Source organism: Odontesthes bonariensis, chromosome 12 (assembly GCF_027942865.1).
Source record: "Odontesthes bonariensis isolate fOdoBon6 chromosome 12, fOdoBon6.hap1, whole genome shotgun sequence".
NCBI lineage: Eukaryota > Metazoa > Chordata > Actinopteri > Atheriniformes > Atherinopsidae > Odontesthes > Odontesthes bonariensis.
Window position 1 is genome coordinate 37,519,696 of NC_134517.1, and position 23,330 is coordinate 37,543,025.

A 23,330-nucleotide genomic window follows, 5' to 3' on the forward strand; every position below is an offset into this window, starting at 1 on the left:
TCGTACTGTAGCCCTATTTTGCCGCTCCGGGGCCTCGGGGGCCCCGCGACGCTCAGCTGCAGCCGACACATGAACCCCAGCACAATGATCTTCCCCCGGCTTCATCACAGAGTCCCAGTCACACTTTCACAGAACAACAGTGGCCCTGTAAGCGCCGTCGGTCTGCTGTACGGACTTAGATGAGTTTTAATCCTGGAGGCTGTGAGTTTGACATCGTGGGCTTTGGGCTAAGTGCTCTGCAGGGATGTCAGCGTCATAGCAAAGCTCCCGCAGCCACGTTTGACTCCAAAAACCCAGAAATCTGCTTCAGCCCTCTGATTAATGACGGGCTCTTCCTCATCTCCTCGTCTTCATCTATATTTAAAGCTACGCTGCGGCTGAGCCTCTGAGCCGAGGCGAGGCGAGCGGGATGCTCAGCATGTGTCGGAGGAAGGTCAAAACAAATGAATCCTGACAGGGAGGTAACTGTAATTTGTTCCAGATAAAACTATTTGCATGAACACTGTGTAGAATGACTGTAGAAGGACAGAATAATGGGGGGAAAACATGCCTCCATCTGCACTTTGGGATTAAAAAGCTCCTCTAAATGTTTCAGAGGCTTCCGGTTTCATCCAGAGATACAAACCCTGTGTTTACAGTCCCAAAGCACAGGATGGGTTTAACAAACACGTCCCTTACACGTATGTGTCAGGCTGATAAAGTAGCTCATGGTTCACTTTGATAAGGTCAAAGAATTTCACTCAGAAACCACTAAAATAATCATTTTTAACTAGGGCTGGGCGAGTTAACTCGTTATTATCGCGTTAACTCGTCGATTATTTAACGGCGACAAATATTTTATCGCCCATTATTGTAGTTTTTTTAAAATAATTTTTTGGGGCTATTGTGGCTTTAATGGAAAGTTCAGAGAAACAGGAAGCAGGGGGCAGAGAGAGGGGGAACGACACGCAGCACCCCTGTTTTATTATTTATTTTATTATTGTAAAAGTCTGTCGCTCACAGGCTTTTATTTTGTAAAAGTTTGCTGCTCACAGGCTTTTATTTTGTAAAAGTCTGCTGCTCACGGGCTTTTATTTTGTAAAAGTCTGTTTCTCACAGGCTTTTATTTTGTAAAAGTCTGTTGCTCACAGGCTTTTATTTTGTAAAAGTCTGTTTCTCACAGGCTTTTATTTTGTAAAAGTCTGTTGCTCACAGGCTTTTATTTTGTAAAAGTCTGTTTCTCACAGGCTTTTAATTTGTAAAAGTCTGTGGCTCACAGGCTTTTATTTTGTAAAAGTCTGTGGCTCAGGCTTTTATTCTGTAAAAGTCTGTTGCTCACAGGCTTTTATTTTGTAAAAGTTTGCTGCTCACATGCTTTTATTTTGTAAAAGTCTGCTGCTCACAGGCTTTTATTCTGTAAAAGTCTGCTGCTCACAGGCTTTTATTTTGTAAAAGTCTGTTGCTCACAGGCTTTTATTTTGTAAAAGTCTGTTGCTCACAGGCTTTTATTTTGTAAAAGTTTGCTGCTCACAGGCTTTTATTTTGTAAAAGTCTGCTGCTCACAGGCTTTTATTTTGTAAAAGTCTGTTGCTCACAGGCTTTTATTTTGTAAAAGTCTGCTGCTCACAGGCTTTTATTTTGTAAAAGTCTGCTGCTGAACAGGAAAAGAAAGTAATCGGCGGATCCACCAAACATGGAGAAGGGTACGGAACTTTTACTCGGCCATTTTCATTTTAAAGTTCTTCCAGACGGCGGAGTCGACAGAACCAAAGTCATCTGTAAACACTGCCAAGTTGAATTGTCTTCTCAGCGTAGTAGTTCCAGTCTAAAATATCACTTAAAGGCAAAACACACAACTGATAGCAGCAAGTCATTCAAGGAAACAGACAGTGGAGCGAGGCTTCTACATAAAAACTACAGAAAGATGCTGATGTTAAAAGTGTGTTTGCACAACAAATGTTATGGCACTTTCATTCATATGGCAGCACATTTAAAATAAAGCTAAATGCTAAAAGCTATACGCTACTTTTGGATTCATTTTTGGATTCTGCGTACAAATGCGATTAATCAGGGAAATCATGTGATTAATTAGATTAAACATTTTAATCGTTGCCCAGAACTAGTTTGAACTAAAAATGACCTGAATCTGTTTCCGTATCTCTGCCTCAGAGAGCACCTTCGCCGTTAAAATGATTTCCTCCTGTTGTTCCAGCTTTTCTGAAGCATCTTCCTTCCTCATGCAGGACATCTGAGCCGACTCCTGACTGCTCCACCTTCAGTGTTTGCACTGCAGGGAGCTCCTCCTCCTGCCTCCTTCCAGATGCTGCTGCTGCTCATCAGCATCACACAGAAAAACGTTAGATCCACTTATTCTCCCCTTCGTGTTGCTGAGACTCTGATCCTGCTTCACGCTAATGTTGGAGAACAGGTGTTATATCCTCAGTAAGATGTTGACTTTCACTTCGGTTCATTTCCGTAATAACTTGATTAATCCCTGAAGGGGAAGATCAGCTACAGATACCAGAATAAAATGCAAACCAGAGAGGAAGGTGGAGCAGAAACCTTCAGAGGTCTCCATCAGTGGGTCGGGAGGTTGTTTCTGTAGCTTAGCAACAACTCAGCTGATGATGTCACATGTTTACATTTTGAAAACTGCGATACTTACTTTGATCCACAAAATTATAAAAGAAATCTGTCATATATCCTGTTCAACTCATCTGTAAAATCTGTGTTTTATTGTGAAATATTTCACAAATGCATTCAGTTTCCATATTTTAAAAGATTCTGCCAACTTCCTGTCAGCGTCGCCGGTTTCCTTGTAATATAATTATAATTTCTGTACGTTCTGTTGGCCCTTTAAGTGATTTCAGACCATGATGGAATATTTCAGAAGGAGCCTCAAACAAACACGTTTTATTGAAATAATTCCTGAACTGTGAGCAGCAGAATGGAGTTCTGGACACTTTTTATGAAACTACTGTGTATTTTATGGGTTTTATGGCAGGTTAAAGAGACCCCTGAAGAGAAAATAATTCAGAGCTCAAATATAATGGGAGTGAAATGGAGTCTGGGTGCACTCTGTGTTCTGGGGTGATCTGAGAGAAAACTGCGAGGCAGTGAGGGTAACACTGGGGCAAAGAAGATTAAATGTGTTTGTTATGATGTGGATTATATATGTACAGGGAACATTTCTCTGTGGGAACATTTCTCTGGGAACATTTCTCTTTGGGAACATTTCTCTGTGGGAACATTTCTCTGTGGGAACATTTCTCTGTGGGAACATTTCTCTGTGGGAACATTTCTCTTTGGGAACATTTCTCTGTGGGAACATTTCTCTGTGGGAACATTTCTCTTTGGGAACATTTCTCTGTGGGAACATTTGTCTGTGGGAACATTTCTCTGTGGGAACATTTCTCTGGGGGAACATTTGTCTGTGGGAGCATTTCTGTGGGAACATTTGTCTGTGGGAACATTTCTTTGTGGGAACATTTCTCTCTGGGAACATTTATCTGTGGGAACATTTGTCTGTGGGAATATTTCTCTATGGGAACATTTCTCTGTGGGAACATTTCTCTTTGGGAACATTTGTCTGTGGGAACATTTCTCTATGTGAACATTTCTCTTTGGGAACATTTGTCTCTGGGAACATTTCTCCGTGGGATCATTTCTCTTTGGGAACATTTCTCTTTGGGAAAATTTCTCTGTGTGAACATTTGTCTGTGGGAACATTTCTCAATGGGAACATTTCTCTGTGGGATCATTTCTCTGTGTGAACATTTGTCTGTGGGAACATTTGTCTGTGGGAACATTTGTCTGTGTGAACATTTGTCTTTGGGAACATTTCTCTGTGGGAACATTTGTCTGTGGGAACATTTGTCTGTGGGAACATTTCTTTGTGGGAACATTTCTTAATGGGAACATTTCTCCGTGGGAACATTTATCTGTGGGAACATTTCTCTGTGTGAACATTTGTCTTTGGGAACATTTCTCTGTGGGAACATTTCTCTGTGGGAACATTTCTTTGTGGGAACATTTCTCAATGGGAACATTTATCCGTGGGAACATTTGTCTGTGGGAACATTTCTCTATGGGAACATTTCTCTATGGGAACATTTGTCTGTGGGAACATTTGTCTGTGGGAACATTTCTCTGTGGGAACATTTCTCTATGGGAACATTTCTCTGTGGGAACATTTCTCTTTGGGAACATTTCTCTATGGGAACATTTGTCTGTGGGAACATTTGTCTGTGGGAACATTTCTCTGTGGGAACATTTCTCTATGGGAACATTTGTCTGTGGGAACATTTGTCTGTGGGAACATTTCTCTGTGGGAACATTTCTCTATGGGAACATTTCTCTGTGGGAACATTTCTCTTTTCCGAACATTTGTCTTTGGGATCATTTCTCTGTGGGAACATTTCTCTATGGGAACATTTCTCTATGGGAACATTTGTCTGTGGGAACATTTGTCTGTGGGAACATTTCTCTGTGGGAACATTTCTCTATGGGAACATTTCTCTGTGGGAACATTTCTCTTTTCCGAACATTTGTCTTTGGGATCATTTCTCTGTGGGAACATTTCTCTTTGGGAACATTTCTCTGTGGGAACATTTCTCTATGTGAACATTTCTCTTTGGGAACATTTGTCTCTGGGAACATTTCTCCGTGGGATCATTTCTCTTTGGGAACATTTCTCTTTGGGAAAATTTCTCTGTGTGAACATTTGTCTGTGGGAGCATTTCTTTGTGGGAACATTTCTCAATGGGAACATTTCTCTGTGGGATCATTTCTCTGTGTGAACATTTGTCTGTGGGAACATTTGTCTGTGGGAACATTTGTCTGTGTGAACATTTGTCTTTGGGAACATTTCTCTGTGGGAACATTTGTCTGTGGGAACATTTCTTTGTGGGAACATTTCTTAATGGGAACATTTCTCCGTGGGAACATTTATCTGTGGGAACATTTCTCTGTGTGAACATTTGTCTTTGGGAACATTTCTCTGTGGGAACATTTGTCTGTGGGAACATTTCTCTGTGGGAACATTTCTCAATGGGAACATTTCTCCGTGGGAACATTTGTCTGTGGGAACATTTCTCTATGGGAACATTTGTCTGTGGGAACATTTCTCTGTGGGAACATTTGTCTGTGGGAACATTTCTCTGTGGGAACATTTCTCTGTGGGAACATTTCTCAATGGGAGCATTTCTCTTTGGGAACATTTCTCTGTGTGAACATTTGTCTTTGGGAACATTTCTCTGTGGGAACATTTCTTTGTGGGAACATTTCTCAATGGGAACATTTCTCCGTGGGAACATTTGTCTGTGGGAACATTTCTCTATGGGAACATTTCTCTGTGGGAACATTTCTCTATGGGAACATTTCTCTATGGGAACATTTCTCTGTGGGAACATTTCTCTATGGGAACATTTCTCTGTGGGAACATTTCTCTTTTCCGAACATTTGTCTGTGGGAACATTTCTCTTTGGGATCATTTCTCTGTGGGAACATTTCTCTTTGGGAACATTTGTCTGTGGAAACATTTCTCTTTGGGAACATTTCTCTTTGGAAACATTTGTCTCTGGGAACATTTCTCTTTGGGAACATTTGTCTCTGGGAACATTTCTCTGTGGGATCATTTCTCTGTGGGAACATTTCTCTTTGGGAACATTTCTCTGTGTGAACATTTCTCTTTGGGAACATTTCTCTGTGGGAACATTTCTCTGTGGGAACATTTGTCTCTGGGAACATTTCTCTTTGGGAACATTTGTCTCTGGGAACATTTCTCTGTGGGATCATTTCTCTGTGGGATCATTTCTCTTTGGGAACATTTCTCTTTGGGAACATTTCTCTGAGAACATTTCTCTGTGGGAACATTTCTTTGTGGGAACATTTCTTGAACATTTCTCTTTGGGAACATTTCTCTGAGAACATTTCTCTGTGGGAACAATTATTTGTGATAACATTTCTCTGTGGGAACATTTGTCTGTGGGAACATTTCTTTTTGGGAACATTTGTCTGTGGGAACATTTCTCTCTGGGAACATTTCTCTCTGGGAACATTTGTCTCTGGGAACATTTGTCTTTGGGAACATTTCTCTCTGGGAACATTTCTCTTTAGGAACATTTCTCTGTGGGATCATTTGTCTGTGGGAACATTTCTCTCTGGGAACATTTCTCTTTAGGAACATTTCTCTGTGGGAACATTTCTCTGTGGGAACATTTCTCTCTGGGAACATTTCTCTCTGGGAACATTTCTCTTTAGGAACATTTCTCTGTGGGATCATTTGTCTGTGGGAACATTTCTCTCTGGGAACATTTCTCTTTAGGAACATTTCTCTGTGGGAACATTTCTCTGTGGGAACATTTCTCTGTGGGAACATTTCTCTTTGGGAACATTTCTCTTTGGGAACATTTCTCTCTGGGAACATTTCTCTTTAGGAACATTTGTCTGGGAACATTTCTCTGTGGGAACATTTCTCTGTGCGAACATTTCTCACTGGGAACATTTCTCTTTGGGAACATTTGTCTCTGGGAACATTTCTCTTTGGGAACATTTCTCTCTGGGAACATTTCTCTTTAGGAACATTTGTCTGGGAACATTTCTCTGTGGGAACATTTCTCTGTGGGAACATTTCTCTGTGGGAACATTTCTCACTGGGAACATTTCTCCATCTTACTTCATGATGAATCACTACCAAAAGCTCATAATTCCTGACCAAGCTTCCCTTTTGATGTATGTTTTGTATGTGTTTGATCAAAGATATTAGAAATATTTCAGATATAAATGAACACATAGCTGCCGCTGTCTTGTTTTCTCCCGTAAAGTTCCAGTTTCCGCTCTCGGATGAGCTCCTGGAGCATCTGAGTTCCAGCTTCATTTCCCACTGCCTGCTCTCTGATCAGCCCTCCATGTTGTGTTATCCATGACAGCCCACAGTGACTCCCCTCTGCAGAGTTCATGCTGTGCAGCCTCCATTAGTTCAGTGTGACGGCTCCAGGCTGCATCCTGTCAGATGTTCCCACTGCTTTGTCTGAGCAGCCCGACGCTCTACCGGGCAGCGAGTAAACAAGCTCCGAGCCTCAGGCAGGACCGACTCACACCTCTGAAATACACACTCGGAAAAAACTACTTCTTTCTGTCTTTGTCACTCACCTCGCTGTGAGAAGAATTCACCTGGTATAGAGTTTGCATGTCGTGTTCCCATTATGGAATAATGCTAATATAAATGTAAGAAATTTTACATTTATTATTTATTTATTATTATCATTTATAATTTTTTATATTATTTACATTTTTGGTTTTCAAAAGGATGGTTTCTAAAGCAAGTTTTGAGGGCTACAAGTATTTATAATTTGTGAAGGATTTTGTGTTTATTTATGATTTTGCTTCATTATTCTATTTTTTTTACTTTATTCTGTTTTTTTGTCTTTTTTACTATAATTTTCTTCTTACTTTAGTGTTTGTAAAAATATAGGTTGATGCTTAATTTTGTTCAACAGGACAGGCTTAAATCTAAGCATTACACTTCAGCCCTTTCAGTCACTTGAAAAAATGCTGTGATTGTACTGAACACATTAGTTGTTTACTGTGTGACTGAATAAAACAAACAAACAAACAAAATAAACTGGACTCCATCCAGGCAGGCTGGTGAGGAGTGTCTGAGGCCGGCTGCAGGCTTACCGGCATAATTAGCTGCCGTGAGAGGGGAAGTTAATCACTTCTCCATTTCAAAGTGCAGGGCGGCCCTTTGAATCTCTTAATCCTTAAACCAAAACCAGCAGATCCCCATTACAACATGCTGATGCTTCACTTATGCTGAGATGATATTTAAATACAGAAGCAGGAGTTCAGAGGTTCTGTGAGCAGAAAGCTGAGAGGGAAGCTTCTCCGTCAGCAAACTTAGATCAGACGCTTACAGCCTCGTCTTTACCTCCCAGGTGTTCGAGCTGCTGGAAACACGGCACTCAGACAGCAGCGCACCGGTGTTTAAGATCTGATGGTGGAGGGGTAAAACTAGGGATGGGGATTGAAAACCGGTTCTTGTTGAGAACCGGTTTTCAGTGTTTCAGTTCCTTGGAATCGTTTTGGCGATTTTGCAAACGATTCCCTTATCGATCCCAGTGGGTGCGAATGACGTCACCACGCAGCGTTGCGTGGCGAGTCCAGCGCAGCCAGCAGCCAACAGTAAACATGGCGCCCAAGCGGTACAAACGCTGGAAAGTTTGGTTCCACATCCCTAAAAAAGACGACAACAGGGCAACTTGCAAAGTGAATATTTCACCAAAGGGAGGAAATACTACCAACATGCAATAACTATGAATGAATGTCGCGTTTTCGATCTGCTCCGGACTAACGTTGGTGAATCTGAACCCAGCAACGTTAGCAACGTTAGCAACGTTAGCATGTCCTCAGCTAACACTGCAGGTCACTAACTAACAAACACTGCCTATCATGTTAGCTCCATTTGCCTGATTGTAAAAGCTGCTGTTAGTAACGGTTAAGGTTAAATGAATGCCTTCTCAGGCATTACATTTAGATGAAATCATGAGAGACAGAGCCTGACTGGCTCAGAGCCAGAGGCTGGTGGTACTACCCCCAGTTCACCTCTACCTCCAGCTTCTCCTTTCACCAGAGCAGGAAGAGTTAAATTACCCAGGCCAGGATAGACCAATGTGGACCTCACCGTTGTTGGGTTTGTGAGGTCATGACTCGTGTTACTTCTAAACTAAACAAAGTTGATGCTAATCGACCGGTTTGTTGTCCTTTTTCTCCAAATGAGAATCGATAAGGGAACCGACAAAGAACCGAATCGTTAAGCAGAATCGAAAATGGAATTGGAATTTTATCAAATCTAAACAATTCCCATCCCTAAGGAGGAAACCTGTGAGAATCAGGAGGAACTAAAGTAATCTGGCCTCTGGGTTTCAGGATGGATGTTTTCACACATTACAGTCAGGCGTCCACTTCTCTGGGCTCGGAGGCGTCTTCTGGGTTTTCTATGTCTTTTTTCTTGTGTTTTCATGTGTTTTTATATATGTTTCACATATGCTGCCTTCAGGACCACATCTGTTCCTGGGACGTATGAGCATTGTTCAAGCAGACCATGGAAAAGCTCATTCTGCACACGTTCCACGAACACAACGCTTCCTAAGTTAAGGTAAGAAGAACACTTTACAGCCAAAGACATTTAGATTCAAAATTTATTCTTATAACAGACACATATATTATTCAGGATGTACAACAGGCTCAGACCAGAGGAGGCTCACTTCAGCCAGATGTGTTTGTCTCCAACATCTGCGTTATAGCCGGCAGCGTACTTCTTCCCAGGCAGCTGCGGGGACACAAACGCATCATTTCAGGCCGAGGACAACAAATTAATTTCAGTTCGTTTCAAACCGAATCAGGACACCAGAGTTTCCATGTCGTGTTCCCAGATAACTGCTTCTTCTGCTGCTCCAGTTTCCTACACTAAGCGGGGCACAGTGAACGCAGCATGAGCTGCTCCGCTTTATTCACTAAACTCAAAAGGTCACTTTTATTTATTTATTTATCTTTTAAGGACAATCAATGAGAAGCTGTCTATTAGGCCTAAAGAAGTAGGTGGCGCTCGCAAAATTTAAAGAGTTTTCGAGTACCTTTTGCAAAGAATAATTCGGAAGAATAATAATAAACCTTACAGATACAATAGGGTCCCTGCGGTTTCACTGCTCGGTCCCCAATTATTTATAAAATAGCAGGAAGCAAACGGGGAATCTCTGCTGACAACAACTCTGCTCGCTTTAAAAGTGTTTTTCAGAAGTTCAGCGGCACGTTTACCAGCTGCGTCTGAGCCGTAATTCTTTAAAAACATCTTTAAAAACATTGAAAACATCTTTAAAAACATCTTTAAAAACATTGAAAACATCTTTAAAAACATCTTTAAAAACATTGAAAACATCTTTAAAAACATTGAAAACATCTTTAAAAACATCTTTAAAAACATTGAAAACATCTTTAAAAACATCTTTAAAAACATTGAAAACATCTTTAAAAACATTGAAAACATCTTTAAAAACATTGAAAACATCTTTAAAAACATTGAAAACATTAAAAACATCTTTAAAAACATTAAAAACATCTTTAAAAACATTAAGAACATCTTTAAAAACATGGTTTCACAGAGTGTGACGTCACGGTGACGATAGTCCGGCTCCACGTGTTCCTCCTGATCTCTGGAAACTAAATCTCTCACTTTTTCAGAGCCACAAACGTCCTTCCCTGACTTTTCTGACGCCGCCGCCCTTATTTTCTCCTCCGAGACGCCGCCGGCTCGGAGTGAAATGTCAGGTCACGGCCTGCCGTCGCGGTACGCCGCCCGACCCGTGCAGCAGGGGGAGACAAAAACGTCTCCGCTCAATAAACAGAAAAGGTCAGAGCCGAACGTTTCCCCCCACGAGGCGGAACGTTCCACATCTAGCATTTGTAAGTCGGAGCGGTTCGATACATCCGAGCTCAGGAAAACGATCAGGAGAGGGGAGAGAGCCGCTCGATAGAGAAACAAACAGAGGATTTACACAAAGGAAAGGTTCCCCAATATGGATTTGTAGCTTTTAATAAAGCAACTTCTCCTCACAGAACGATGAAACACAACACGGGCCCACGGATGAAGAGAAGCCTCGTTTCTAACGCCACCAAAGGCCTGGTTTTCTCTGCCTCTGTGAGGACCAGGCGCTGCTTTCCATGTTAAAGGCATCAAAGTGTTTGTTTTTCCGTCTGAAGAGAGGAAGCAGAGATGTTCAGGATGTACAACACGAAGAAGCATGTGGCACGGCGTTTCATCTGTAATGAGCAACAAACTCACCATGAAAGTCAGTTCCACTCCGACTCTCAGATAAACTGATCAGACGGATTCTGCTCCCACCTGAAAGGTGACTTTCTAAGAAGTTTGACACAATTCTGATTTCTTAATGAGACGCAGGAGACAAGAGGAGGTGGAGTCAAATTAAAGAGTTTGTATATGCTCCCAGGAACAGGAAGAAGGAGTTTTACACCTCAGACGCCCTGATATACGCTCCCAGGAACAGGAAGAAGGAGTTTTACACCTCAGACGCCCTGATATATGCTCCCAGGAACAGGAAGAAGGAGTTTCACACCTCAGACGCCCTGATATATGCTCCCAGGAACAGGAAGAAGGAGTTTCACACCTCAGACGCCCTGATATATGCTCCCAGGAACAGGAAGAAGGAGTTTTACGCCTCAGACGCCCTGATATATGCTCCCAGGAACAGGAAGAAGGAGTTTTACACCTCAGACGCCCTGATATATGCTCCCAGGAACAGGAAGAAGGAGTTTTACACCTCAGACGCCCTGATATATGCTCCCAGGAACAGGAAGAAGGAGTTTAACACCTGCTGGTGACCTCAGACGCCCTGATATATGCTCCCAGGAACAGGAAGAAGGAGTTTTACACTTCAGACGTCCTGATATATGCTCCCAGGAACAGGAAGAAGGAGTTTTACACCTCAGACGCCCTGATATATGCTCCCAGGAACAGGAAGAAGGAGTTTTACATCTGCTGGTGACTTCAGACGCCCTGATATATGCTCCCAGGAACAGGAAGAATGAGTTTTACACCTGCTGGTGACTTCAGACGCCCTGATATATGCTCCCAGGAACAGGAAGAAGGAGTTTTACACCTCAGACGCCCTGATATATGCTCCCAGGAACAGGAAGAAGGAGTTTTACACCTGCTGGTGACCTCAGACGCCCTGATATATGCTCCCAGGAACAGGAAGAAGGAGTTTTACACCTGCTGGTGACTTCAGACGCCCTGATATATGCTCCCAGGAACAGGAAGAAGGAGTTTTACACCTCAGACGCCCTGATATATGCTCCCAGGAACAGGAAGAAGGAGTTTTACACCTCAGACGCCCTGATATATGCTCCCAGGAACAGGAAGAAGGAGTTTTACACCTCAGACGCTCTGATATATGCTCCCAGGAACAGGAAGAAGGAGTTTTACACCTCAGACACCCTGATATATGCTCCCAGGAACAGGAAGAAGGAGTTTTACACCTGCTGGTGACCTCAGACGCCCTGATATATGCTCCCAGGAACAGGAAGAAGGAGTTTTACACCTCAGACACCCTGATATATGCTCCCAGGAACAGGAAGAAGGAGTTTTACACCTCAGACGCCCTGATATATGCTCCCAGGAACAGGAAGAAGGAGTTTTACACCTCAGACACCCTGATATATGCTCCCAGGAACAGGAAGAAGGAGTTTTACACCTCAGACGCCCTGATATATGCTCCCAGGAACAGGAAGAAGGAGTTTTACACCTCAGACGCTCTGATATATGCTCCCAGGAACAGGAAGAAGGAGTTTTACACCTCAGACACCCTGATATATGCTCCCAGGAACAGGAAGAAGGAGTTTTACACCTCAGACGCCCTGATATATGCTCCCAGGAACAGGAAGAAGGAGTTTTACACCTCAGACGCCCTGATATATGCTCCCAGGAACAGGAAGAAGGAGTTTTACACCTCAGACGCCCTGATATATGCTCCCAGGAACAGGAAGAATCTCTCACACCCCCCAACAATCACAGAAAAAACAACAGATCTAAAAGCTTCAAACTGCCCGGTTCATGCAGCAGAAAGGAAGGAGGCGCCTCACCGATTTGTAGGCGTAGTATTTCTCGTCGTACTCGTGGGCGCCGATGGTGATCTCGGGCAGGAACCTGGGGATGTGGGTCAGCGTCGCCACCCTCTGTTTGTCCTCCGCACTGAAAAAAAAACATCAAATGTTAAAAAGCTGCAGGCGGCTGTGGCGTGTGACATCAGAGCGAGGCGTGTGACATCAGAGCGAGGCGTGTGACATCAGAGCGAGGCGTGTGACATCAGAGCGAGGCGTGTGACATCAGAGCGAGGCGTGTGCAGGACTCACAGGATCCTCATGTGGTGGTAGCTGACGTCGTCCTGCTCCAACCACGGCCCTTTCTCAAACTTCAGGTACTCGATGTCCTCCACCACCTGCAGAACGCAGCCAGAGTTGCACCGTGTTAGCATTTTACGTCCCATTCAGGAAGTATTCGCTGAGCGGCGTCCCCCCCCCGCCCCACCACTCTTACCCTCTCTACATCCTGGGCTTGGGTCGCGTTGTACGCCAGCAGCTCTGATGTTTCTCTGAAAGTTAAAGACGACCTCAGCTTGAGTTCTGAAGGTTAAACACTGATGCTGCAGCTAAACTCAAATCTAACATCAGGATTTCTCACCTGATTTTGGGGAGAAAAGACTTCTTGTAGCTGTCCTCGATGCCCTTCAGATACTGCAGGGGAACATTCTGCATGTAGGACTGAAAGTGATCACATGTTAATACGGACCACCTTCTCAGCATCTAAATAACCAGTTTGGTGTGTTTTTATTTGCATCTTCTTTCATTTGTGTTGGTGGTTCAGCTGAGCTGTCCTTAGAGTCTTTGGGAATTCCTGTCCTGTCTTTTCTGTTCCTGGAAATAAATTCCTCTGATGCTGCGTGTACACCAAGAGCGAGCTACGCTACCTGGCAGCGGAGGTTGCTGGAGAAGCTTCGCTTGAGAATTTGCTTTGGTAGCTTTGGTAGCTTTGGTAGCTTTGGCAGCTTTGGCAGCTTTGGTAGCTTTGGTAGCTTTGGCAGCTTTGGCAGCTTTGGCAGCTTTGGCAGCTTTGGCAGCTTTGGTAGCTTTGGTAGCTTTGGTAGCTTTGGCAGCTTTGGTAGCTTTGGTAGCTTTGGCAGCTTTGGTAGCTTTGGCAGCTTTGGTAGCTTTGGTAGCTTTGGCAGCTTTGGTAGCTTTGGTAGCTTTGGCAGCTTTGGTAGCTTTGGTAGCTTTGGCAGCTTTGGTAGCTTTGGCAGCTTTGGTAGCTTTGGTAGCTTTGGCAGCTTTGGTAGCTTTGGTAGCTTTGGCAGCTTTGGTAGCTTTGGTAGCTTTGGCAGCTTTGGTAGCTTTGGTAGCTTTGGCAGCTTTGGTAGCTTTGGCAGCTTTGGTAGCTTTGGTAGCTTTGGCAGCTTTGGTAGCTTTGGTAGCTGTGGTAGCTTTGGCAGCTTTGGTAGCTTTGGTAGCTTTGGCAGCTTTGGTAGCTTTGGCAGCTTTGGTAGCTTTGGCAGCTTTGGTAGCTTTGGTAGCTTTGGCAGCTTTGGTAGCTTTGGCAGCTTTGGTAGCTTTGGTAGCTTTGGTAGCTTTGGTAGCTTTGTTCGCTCGTGACGTCACATTTAGAATGTTAAATTCTTAAAGGCCCCGCGGCTGTGCAGCACCCCCGCGGAAAAGAACATGAGGAAAGAGAGGGCAGGGACACGAATAAACGTGTTGTTATTTACAAATTGTTATACAAGATATACATCACGTTACAAATGATGTAAAACTACATTAGGTACACCTGAGAAGAGCAGGAATAGCAGAGGCAGCTGTGAAAATAAACTAAATTCGGAATAAAATCCGAAATAAATCCGAAATAAAACTTAACTTCAGTGAGAAAGGTATGCGTGGGGTTACTACACTATTGTATTGAAGCACTCGACACGACGATTGCAACAGTCTCAGGATTAAACGACTGTTGTTTGGATAGGAACCAAAGTTTACACGTCTGTTTCCGCGAACCCCGCGGATTGTCGGACCCCTACGATCTGTGGATTGTCATTGGTTTTCGCCGAACCGCGTCATAGCTCACTACCATAATGTTAGCTTGAGTTTAATCGCTGGAATCCGCTCTGGTAGCTCAGTTAGCTCACCCTCCATAGAGAAATAATGATTTCCGGAGCTCAGTTAGCGTAGGTGGTAGATGAATGAAAGCCTTCCTACAGGTGTGTGTGTAGCTGTGAGTGATGTCCTAAACCTGACCTGGGCTGTTCAGGGGTAAAATATCTCCTCCTGACTCCAGCAGTGGAAACATTACAAAGTGGTGCTGATTCCCTTTAGTTGGGTTTGAATAACAGGGAAGCTGTGAGGTACCTTTCCGCTCTGCTTCAGCTTCTTCTGAACCTCCTCGGCTGGCAGGTCCACGTAGATGACCAGATGTGGAGGAAGGAACTCACAGACGCTGATGTTTTTGATCTCGTTGTAGTGCTGCACACCTGCACAGAGAAGAGAAGCCGGTCAGCCACGCTGCACGCTCTGAAAGCCTCCTGCAGCTGCTGGTTACTCACACTCCTTCCTGATGTAGCCCTGCTTCAACATGGCCTCCAGGAACACCACGTCACTGAAGGGGGAGCGCTCCAGGATCACGCCCTGGCCTGAGAAGCAGAAGAAGGGGGGTGAGGGTCAGTGGACCTGCCGCCGCTCATGTGAGGAGGCTGCAGGGCGCCGCCGCTCAGCCTACCTGTGGTCAGCATGTGCTCGATGGCGTCGGAGTACTGCAGCAGCCTCATGGTGTACATCCACAGCTGCAGCCGGTAACTGTTGCCGTCGGCCGCTTTGGGGTCCGTGTAGAACTTCTCCAGGCTGCACATCCCGTTGAAGTCCACGGGGAGGGGCTCCTTCTCCCCGGTCATCTTGTCCAGGTAGAAGGTGTCGGGCTCGGGCATGTACAGCATCCCTGTGGACACACGCGTCTGAATATGGCCTCAGAGCAGGAAGCAGCAGCTGAGTGTCAGGGCCCACGTGCATACGTGCACAGATACTTACCCAGTTTGTCAGCCAGCTTCTGGGCCAGCGCTCCTTTCCCTGACGCCAAGTTTCCGTCCACAGAGATGATTTTGCTGTAGTGCGTTAAGCGTGGAGTGGTCCTCTCCCCCAGAGCGTAGGCCCACCAGCCATACCGCAGGCTCCGGACCGAGCTCGTGTGCACGCCCGCCTGCAAGACACAAAACAGGGCTGAGAACAGGGCTGAGAACAGGGCTGAGAACAGGAGAACAGGGCTGAGAACAGGAGAACAGGGCTGAGAACAGGGCTAAGAACAGGGCAGAGAACAGGGCTGAGAACAGGGCTGAGAACAGGGCAACACGGGTGCACGTTAGTCAGGTCTGATTCGTCCGGTTTGATGCCTGAACACAACCTCTGGTTGGGTTTCAGCTTTTGGTTTAGAAGAAGTTAAAATTAAACTCTGGTGTTGCCTTTCAGTCGGAGAAATGTGGTCAAATACACGATAAATAGTGCAAAGTTAAACCCGCTGATGACTCAGTTTGTGACTGAGCTGCAGCTTAACTCCTGTGTGCACATCTGTACAACATCTGTACAACATCTGGAGAACATCAGACCTCTAATAACCCTAATAACCAGGCAAAGCGTCGCCTCTCAGGTGTGCAGATCTGTGACAACAGCTGCTTCAGGCTGTCAACCTCAATGACGTCACAGCAGGTAAACACGATCATTAGGTTTAATAATTATAATAATAATAATAATAATGATAATTAGGTTTAACATCTTTAACATCAGAACCACCGCAGATGCGTGCACGAAGCAACGCATCAGACTGCAGAGGTGTCAAGTAACAAAGTACACTTTTTAGGTATCTGTACTTTACTCCATTACTTATTTTTCTGCCTACTTCTGACTTCTACTCATTACATTTCCACACAAGTATCTGTACTTTCTATTCCTTACATTTTCAAAACAAACAGCCTCGTTACTCTTGGCTTCAGTTTAATGTATTTAATTATGTATTGTAATTTAAACGTCGTGTGCGCCATCCAATTCATAATAATAATTGTGTATGTTTTTTTTATTTTTTTTAAAATTTATTTAAAGGTTACTTTATACTTTTATACTTTAAGTAGGTTTTGGAGCAAATACTTTTTCACTTTTACTTGAGTAAAGAGGTCAAGTTGATACTTTAACTTTTACCAGAGTGTTTTTAAACTGCAGTATCTATACTTCTACTTAAGTAACAAATGTGTGTACTTTTGACACCACTGTCAAACTGTAAATAAAAGCTAACAGCTAGCTTGTTTATTTCTTACTGGTGACCGACTGTGGTGCTAACGGCTAAGCAGCTAGCTCAGGTTAGCTTGTCCTTGTGGATCAGAGGCGCAGGTTCGGCCCACAACGAACCGAACCTGCCCGGTTCCGGTGCTCACCTTCTGAACAAAGTTCCCCGCTGTGAGAGCAGCTGCTCCCGCCGGGACCAGCAGCCGGATCGCCCTCAGGACCATGATAAATGTCCTCCGAATACTGACCCGAGAAATCACCGCAGTCCGGCGACTCAATAATACGTCACCGCCGGGGTCTTCGGATAGCTTCGTCGCGTGCACTAACCGTTTGGGCTGTCTGTTTACTGCCTGAATGTATTTCTTCGTCAATCAACCGAGGGACGTAAAATAAAGCTAGATGATTTGGACCTAGTAAGTGAAAAATGTAACAATACATTTTTAAGACAGTATTCAGTAAACACCTTATATCCAGGTAAAGCAAAAAGCTCATTCATTCTTAGAGATTATAACAAATCTAAAAAATCAGCTATTAGGACAAAATACTTCAAATTCCCAGTTCCCCCAAAATGTAAAGAAGTTAATTTAAAAAATATAAACAACATCTTTCCCTCAAATTAACTTTTAAAAAGAATATTTAAATTTGTTGTAGAAAACTGTTATAATTGCAAAACAAATCTGGAAACAACAGAACACCTATTTTATGAATGTGAGAAATCTCTACATGAATAATTATCGTCCAGTTCCATAAACACTGATTTCTGGTCTTTTCAAAACATCCAAGTAGGCGTAATCCTCAAAGATAAAAAAAACAAAACAGAGTTCTTGATAAATAACATCATCATCATCACTAAATATTATATTCAGTGTCGATATGCCAAATCCCACCTTCATGGCTTACATTAAAAAATGATATATTACAAAACTGTCTGAAACATAAATAATCCCCATGCAGATGAATTATACACTCATAGCAAATCTTAACCTGTCCTAACCTCTTCTAACTGTTCAGAATGGACTTACCTTTTCTTTTCTCCTTGTTTTTTATTATTTATTATCCCTTTTTTATCTTGTGCATCTAAGATCTTTCAATGTTTATTTTTCTATAAGAGATACAATAATTTATTTTCCTTCAATTTGTACTATATGTGGAGGTGTGAAAATGTGAAGTTAAAAAAAAAACTGTTTACTTTTGAGTCATTGTTCTGTAAATGTGACATGTTTAAAAAAATAATTTAAAAAAACTTAGCAAAGAAGCCATTTTAAATTGTTTCAAAAGGCAGCCCACATCCAAAGAAGAGCTTTGGGATGTCCTTCAAGAAGCCTGGAGAACTATTCCTGAAGACTCCTTAAAGAAAGGACAGAAAGCTCGTCTGAGAGGGTTCAGGCTGTGCTGGAGGAGAAAGGAGCTCAGAGCAGATATTCACTTTAAAGCTGCTCAGAACTGAACTAACTCTGGTTCTGCCTCAGATTCTGGGTTTATGTTCATGTTGGAACATGTTTCAGTGAATCTCTGCAGCTGTTACCATGGAAACATCTGCAGATATTCACTTTAAAGCTGCTCAGAACTGAACTAACTCTGGTTCTGCCTCAGATTCTGGGTTTATGTTCATGTTGGAACATGTTTCAGTGAGTCTCTGCAGCTGTTACCATGGAAACATCTGCAGATATTCACTTTAAAGCTGCTCAGAACTGAACTAACTCTGGTTCTGCCTCAGATTCTGGGTTTATGTTCATGTTGGAACATGTTTCAGTGAATCTCTGCAGCCGTTACCATGGAAACATCTGCAGATATTCACTTTAAAGCTGCTCAGAACTGAACTAACTCTGGTTCTGCCTCAGATTCTGGGTTTATGTTCATGTTGGAACATGTTTCAGTGAATCTCTGCAGCCGTTACCATGGAAACATCTGTAGATATTCACTTTAAAGCTGCTCAGAACTGAACTAACTCTGGTTCTGCCTCAGATTCTGGGTTTATGTTCATGTTGGAACATGTTTCAGTGAATCTCTGCTGCTGCTTCCTGTTTTTATGGAAATATAAAAAGAAATGAAGGGAATAGATCAGGAACAATAAAGAACTGTTTTACTTTGCGTTTCTAACAGTTACTAACAGTTCATTCTGCTGTGTTTCTGCCTTTCTACCAGCAGGTGGCAGCATTGGTTTATTTTAAAGAAGCCTTTCTATCTTCAGAAAGTGTGAACATATGATTGCTACAGTCTGATGTTTGTTTCTTGGAGCTAACGCCGCTTGCAGCCTCCCTCAGGGAGCTGCACCCTTCCCCATCACATCACAGATAAAACGGTCATGTTTCTGGTATGTTTTTTAACTTTAATTCCACACAACGTGCTTCTAAATGAAGCTGGACTTCTGACTTTGTCTTTCTCTGCACCTTAATGAGGTCACATTTAGCTTTCCTTCAGCGTGTTTGAGCTCCTGAAGGTCTGGTGTTTCCTCCTTGTCAGCAGGCAGGTGAGTTATTTCACAGCTTCAGAAACAGAAACCCTCTCACAGAGCACAGAGTGTAAAATGATGCAGGTGTAGTTTAGGTGCTGCTGGTTAAAGCATCACGAGCAGGCTGCTGCTGGTAAACAGAAAATGATTGAAAGTGATCTTTGTTCGTAACTCAGCTGTCACTGCTCCTTCACTTCCCTCCAACCCCATAAATTAGATCCTTCAGTCTGAAGCTCACCCAGCTCCTCATTCTTTATCCATGTTTCAGACGCTGCAGTCACAGTAAAGTTTCCATGGAACTCATTTAAGTGGTCCTTTATTTTGGATATGTTACCATTTAAACTTCTACTATTGAAGTGAATGATAGATGGGTTACTATGGAAGTTTGAATACGAATTTCTAATATTGAATTGAAAAATCAGACTTTGAATTTGAAAAACTAACAGTGTAAAAAAAAAAATAAACATCTAAAAATAAATTCAGTGGAAAAATTTGTTTTTAGAAATTGAATTTTTTTACACTGTTAGTTTTTAAAATTCAAAGTCTGATTTTGATGCTGTAAAAATTCAATATTAGAAATTCATATTCAAACTCTGATGGGACAGAAAAACTTCCATAGGTTACCCTTTATCATCATCTCATCCATCCTTTCTCAGTGTAAGGACTGATAAGTTATATTCTGTGTCCCTCCCTATCTGTGTTGTATATTTTATCATCTAAATCCTCTGCTGAGCTGGCACCAGTGACCATGTTTCAGCATCATTTCTGTATCAATCACAGCGAGAACTCTCAACAACAATAATCCCAGAAATGACTTATTAAGGCCTCAGTATGTTCTCATTTCTATTGTTCAAGGTCTTTTAGGCCACATTTACACATAGCCGGGTATTTAGAGAAACGAATATTTCCCCCCCTCCGTTTTCAATAATAACATCGTGCACACAACATCGTTTTCAAAATACTTGTCATTTACATCAACCCGCATAAATACGCCGTCAAGCGCCATAATAACTCTGCCAAACCTGTGTAGGGAAAGGAATAAAACCATGCAAGCCAATCAGAATCCTCAGAATCGAGGACTTTCCTCATGTGAAGGAGGAGATAACGCGAGCAAATATCACAACAAAACTGAAGGCAATAAGAGGGAAATATAGACAGTCAGTGGATACTGGACGCAGGAGCGGCCACGGAAGAGTGCTGCTCCTCTATTCTGAACTGAGCGAGCAGGTTTGGGCTGGCAGATGCAGTAAGGCCACAAACTTTAACATCATCCATGGTAATCCTGATCAGCAGCCAAACAAACTGTAAACATAAGGCGCTCGCATGGCGTTTAGCATTTTCTGGCGCATAATGTGACGTTTAAGAACCTAAAACGCCGTTTCTCCCAGCTGACACGGCAACACATAACCGGCGTTATCAGAAATCTCCACTTTGGCCGGAGGTTTTAGAAATAATCGTTTTCTGTGATAAGAACGGGGTTTTGGTGTAAATGAGAGGCCAAACCGCAGGAAAATATCTGCGTCTTCCTGTCGTGTAAACGGGGCCTCAGTTCTCTTATCACAGTCACCTTTGCTTCCTCTGGGTCACGCCCACGGGCCCATGTTTTTAGTTTAATTTTTTACGTGTTAACCATGTCTTAGTTTTTAGTTTTCACAGTTCCCAGTACTCAGTTCATTAGTTCACCTGTTTGTTATTGTCCCCAGCTGCACTCTGTCACTAATCACTCCCACTTCCCTTTTTAGTTTCCAGGTTCCCCTGTTTCTTGGTCAGATCCTTACCTGTATTACCCGTCTTCACCCTCACGCCTCGCTACGCCTGCCTGTAGTGATGGCAAAACGAGGCTTTTTGAAGCATTGAATCATTTTGAACCATTGTGTCATAAAGTGGTTCACTACTTGAAGCTTCATTCAATTCCCTTGGGTGACGTTTACTGGCGTAGCGATTGTTGCACCATATGAAGCCCTGCAAATGTGATGCATATAATAACACGATAATAACACGTAGGCCTATGTATGTGTGTTGTACATATGGGTTTGTAGTACCTCATTAAAGATTGATTAATTTACCCATAAAATAATAATTTGCCCTCTCTGGGTCGGGAATGAGATCCTTCCCCAAGTGGAGGAGTTCAAGTATCTCGGGGTCTTGTTCACGAGTGAGGGACGAATGGAACAGGAGATTGACAGACGGATCGGTGCGGCGTCTGCAGTGATGCGGGCTCTGCACCGGCCCGTCGTGGTGAAGAAGGAGCTGAGCCAGAAGGCCAAGCTCTCCATTTACCGGTCAATCTATGTTCCTACCCTCACCTATGGTCACGAGCTGTGGGTAGTGACCGAAAGAACGAGATCGCGAATACAAGCGGCTGAAATGAGTTTCCTCCGCAGGGTGTCTGGGCTCTCCCTTAGAGATAGGGTGAGAAGCTCGGTCATCCGGGAGGGGCTCAGAGTAGAACCGCTGCTCCTCCGCATCGAGAGGAGTCAGATGAGGTGGCTCGGGCATCTGGTTAGGATGCCTCCTGGGGCATCTGGTTAGGACGCCTCCTGGGGCATCTGGTTAGGATGCCTCCTGGGGCATCTGGTTAGGACGCCTCCTGGGGCATCTGGTTAGGACGCCTCCTGGGGCATCTGGTTAGGACGCCTCCTGGGGCATCTGGTTAGGACGCCTCCTGGGGCATCTGGTTAGGATGCCTCCCGGGGCATCTGGTTAGGATGCCTCCTGGGGCATCTGGTTAGGATGCCTCCTGGGGCATCTGGTTAGGCTGCCTCCTGGGGCATCTGGTTAGGATGCCTCCTGGACGCCTGGTGAGACACGTCCCACTGGGGGAAGACCCCGGACACGTTGGATCTCTGGCAGGGGAACGCCTCGGGGTCCCCCCAGAAGAGCTGGAGGAAGTGGCCGGGGACAGGGACGTCTGGGTCTCTTTGCTTAAGCTGCTGCCCCCACAACCCGATCCCCGGAGAAGCGGAAGATAATGGATGGATGGATGGATGGATGGATGGAATAATAATTTAAAAACAATGTGAAAATTTTTGGTTTGTCATTCGTATTTTCTTTGGGAGTGTGCTTGGTGTAATAAAGAGGGTGCTTGTGTTACTTCAGGTGTTGTAATTCAAGAAAAGTAGTTTTTGCACAGTAGAAGGACTCAAACGGTTTCTTTTTTTTTTTTTAGTCAATTTCTCCAGCTTTGGAAAATACTCTGTCACAGGGAACAGAGGAGGCTGGTGTGCTGAAGGAACTGTTTGGGTCGAAATATTCCCACACTTGGGAACGCTTCCTTGATGGTTGCTCCATGAGAGAATAATCCAAAACTCTGAATATCAAAAAACGAGAGCTGTTCGTAACGTATAATACGTGTAGAACGGGGACATGAACCGGGGCTTCAGCCATTTTGAATACACTGAATCGCGGAAAATGTTCAAAGCTCCGCACATCAACTCAAAGCAGTCAGCTGACTCGGTCTGAATGAAGCAGTGAAGTGGTTCAAACGTCATCAGTGACGTCACATGAAGCAAGCTCCGGCCCACTGCTTCACCATAACTACCCTGTCCAGTTTGAAGCGTGCTTCAGAGCTTCGGTGTTGGAGGTAACATCACTACCTGCCTGTTTAAAGCTAAGTATTTATTCCATGTCAAGCTAAGTCTTTTGTTTTTCATAGTCAAGTTTTTGTTTTGTCACAGTTTAGTTTTGGAATCCGGCTCAGCCGTGCTTTGTTTTGACCTTTTTGTTTTTGAATGAATAAATCAACTTTGCTTTTTACATCCGTGTCCTACCTCCACCCACCCACTGTGACACTCTGGTGTTCCCTTCAGCAGAATCATTACCAGAGGTGGGCGGTAACCAGTTACATTTACTTGAGTAAGTTTTTGAAAACATAATACTTCTAGGAGTAGTTTTAAATCCCTATACTTTTTAAAAATGTTGTATAAAGTGCACAGCTCTCACGTTTGTTTCTGTTTGTCTGCCGGTGTTGTCCTTCCGGGTCAGAGGTCGGACCACCGGTCCAATCAGACGATTCATGTCA

General features: G+C 43.6%; 1 protein-coding gene across 1 annotated transcript; it reads right to left on the minus strand.

Moving 5' to 3' along the window:
• Positions 1 to 9,161: 9,161 nt before the first annotated feature.
• On the minus strand, positions 9,162 to 17,157 carry ndufa10 (NADH:ubiquinone oxidoreductase subunit A10). The gene is made up of 10 exons (XM_075480324.1): positions 17,007 to 17,157; positions 15,616 to 15,784; positions 15,311 to 15,526; positions 15,138 to 15,224; positions 14,944 to 15,065; positions 13,235 to 13,314; positions 13,091 to 13,145; positions 12,907 to 12,992; positions 12,637 to 12,745; positions 9,162 to 9,310 (listed from the first exon to the last, which is right to left on the minus strand). The coding sequence occupies exons 1-10, from the start codon at positions 17,079 to 17,081 to the stop codon at positions 9,242 to 9,244; spliced, it is 1,068 nt and encodes a 355-aa protein (XP_075336439.1). The 5' UTR covers positions 17,082 to 17,157; the 3' UTR covers positions 9,162 to 9,241.
• Positions 17,158 to 23,330: the final 6,173 nt, after the last annotated feature.

Bases quoted from the DNA above. Each gene is read 5' to 3' on its own strand.
- ndufa10 (XM_075480324.1), bottom strand. From the start codon at position 17,081: ATGGTCCTGAGGGCGATCCGGCTGCTGGTCCCGGCGGGAGCAGCTGCT. The intron at 15,066-15,137 runs GTGAGTAACCAG...TTCTCTGTGCAG, and splicing joins GGGCTACATCAGGAAGGAGT to GTGTGCAGCACTACAACGAG. The intron at 9,311-12,636 runs GTGAGGCGCCTC...GTGTCCCCGCAG, and splicing joins AATACTACGCCTACAAATCG to CTGCCTGGGAAGAAGTACGC.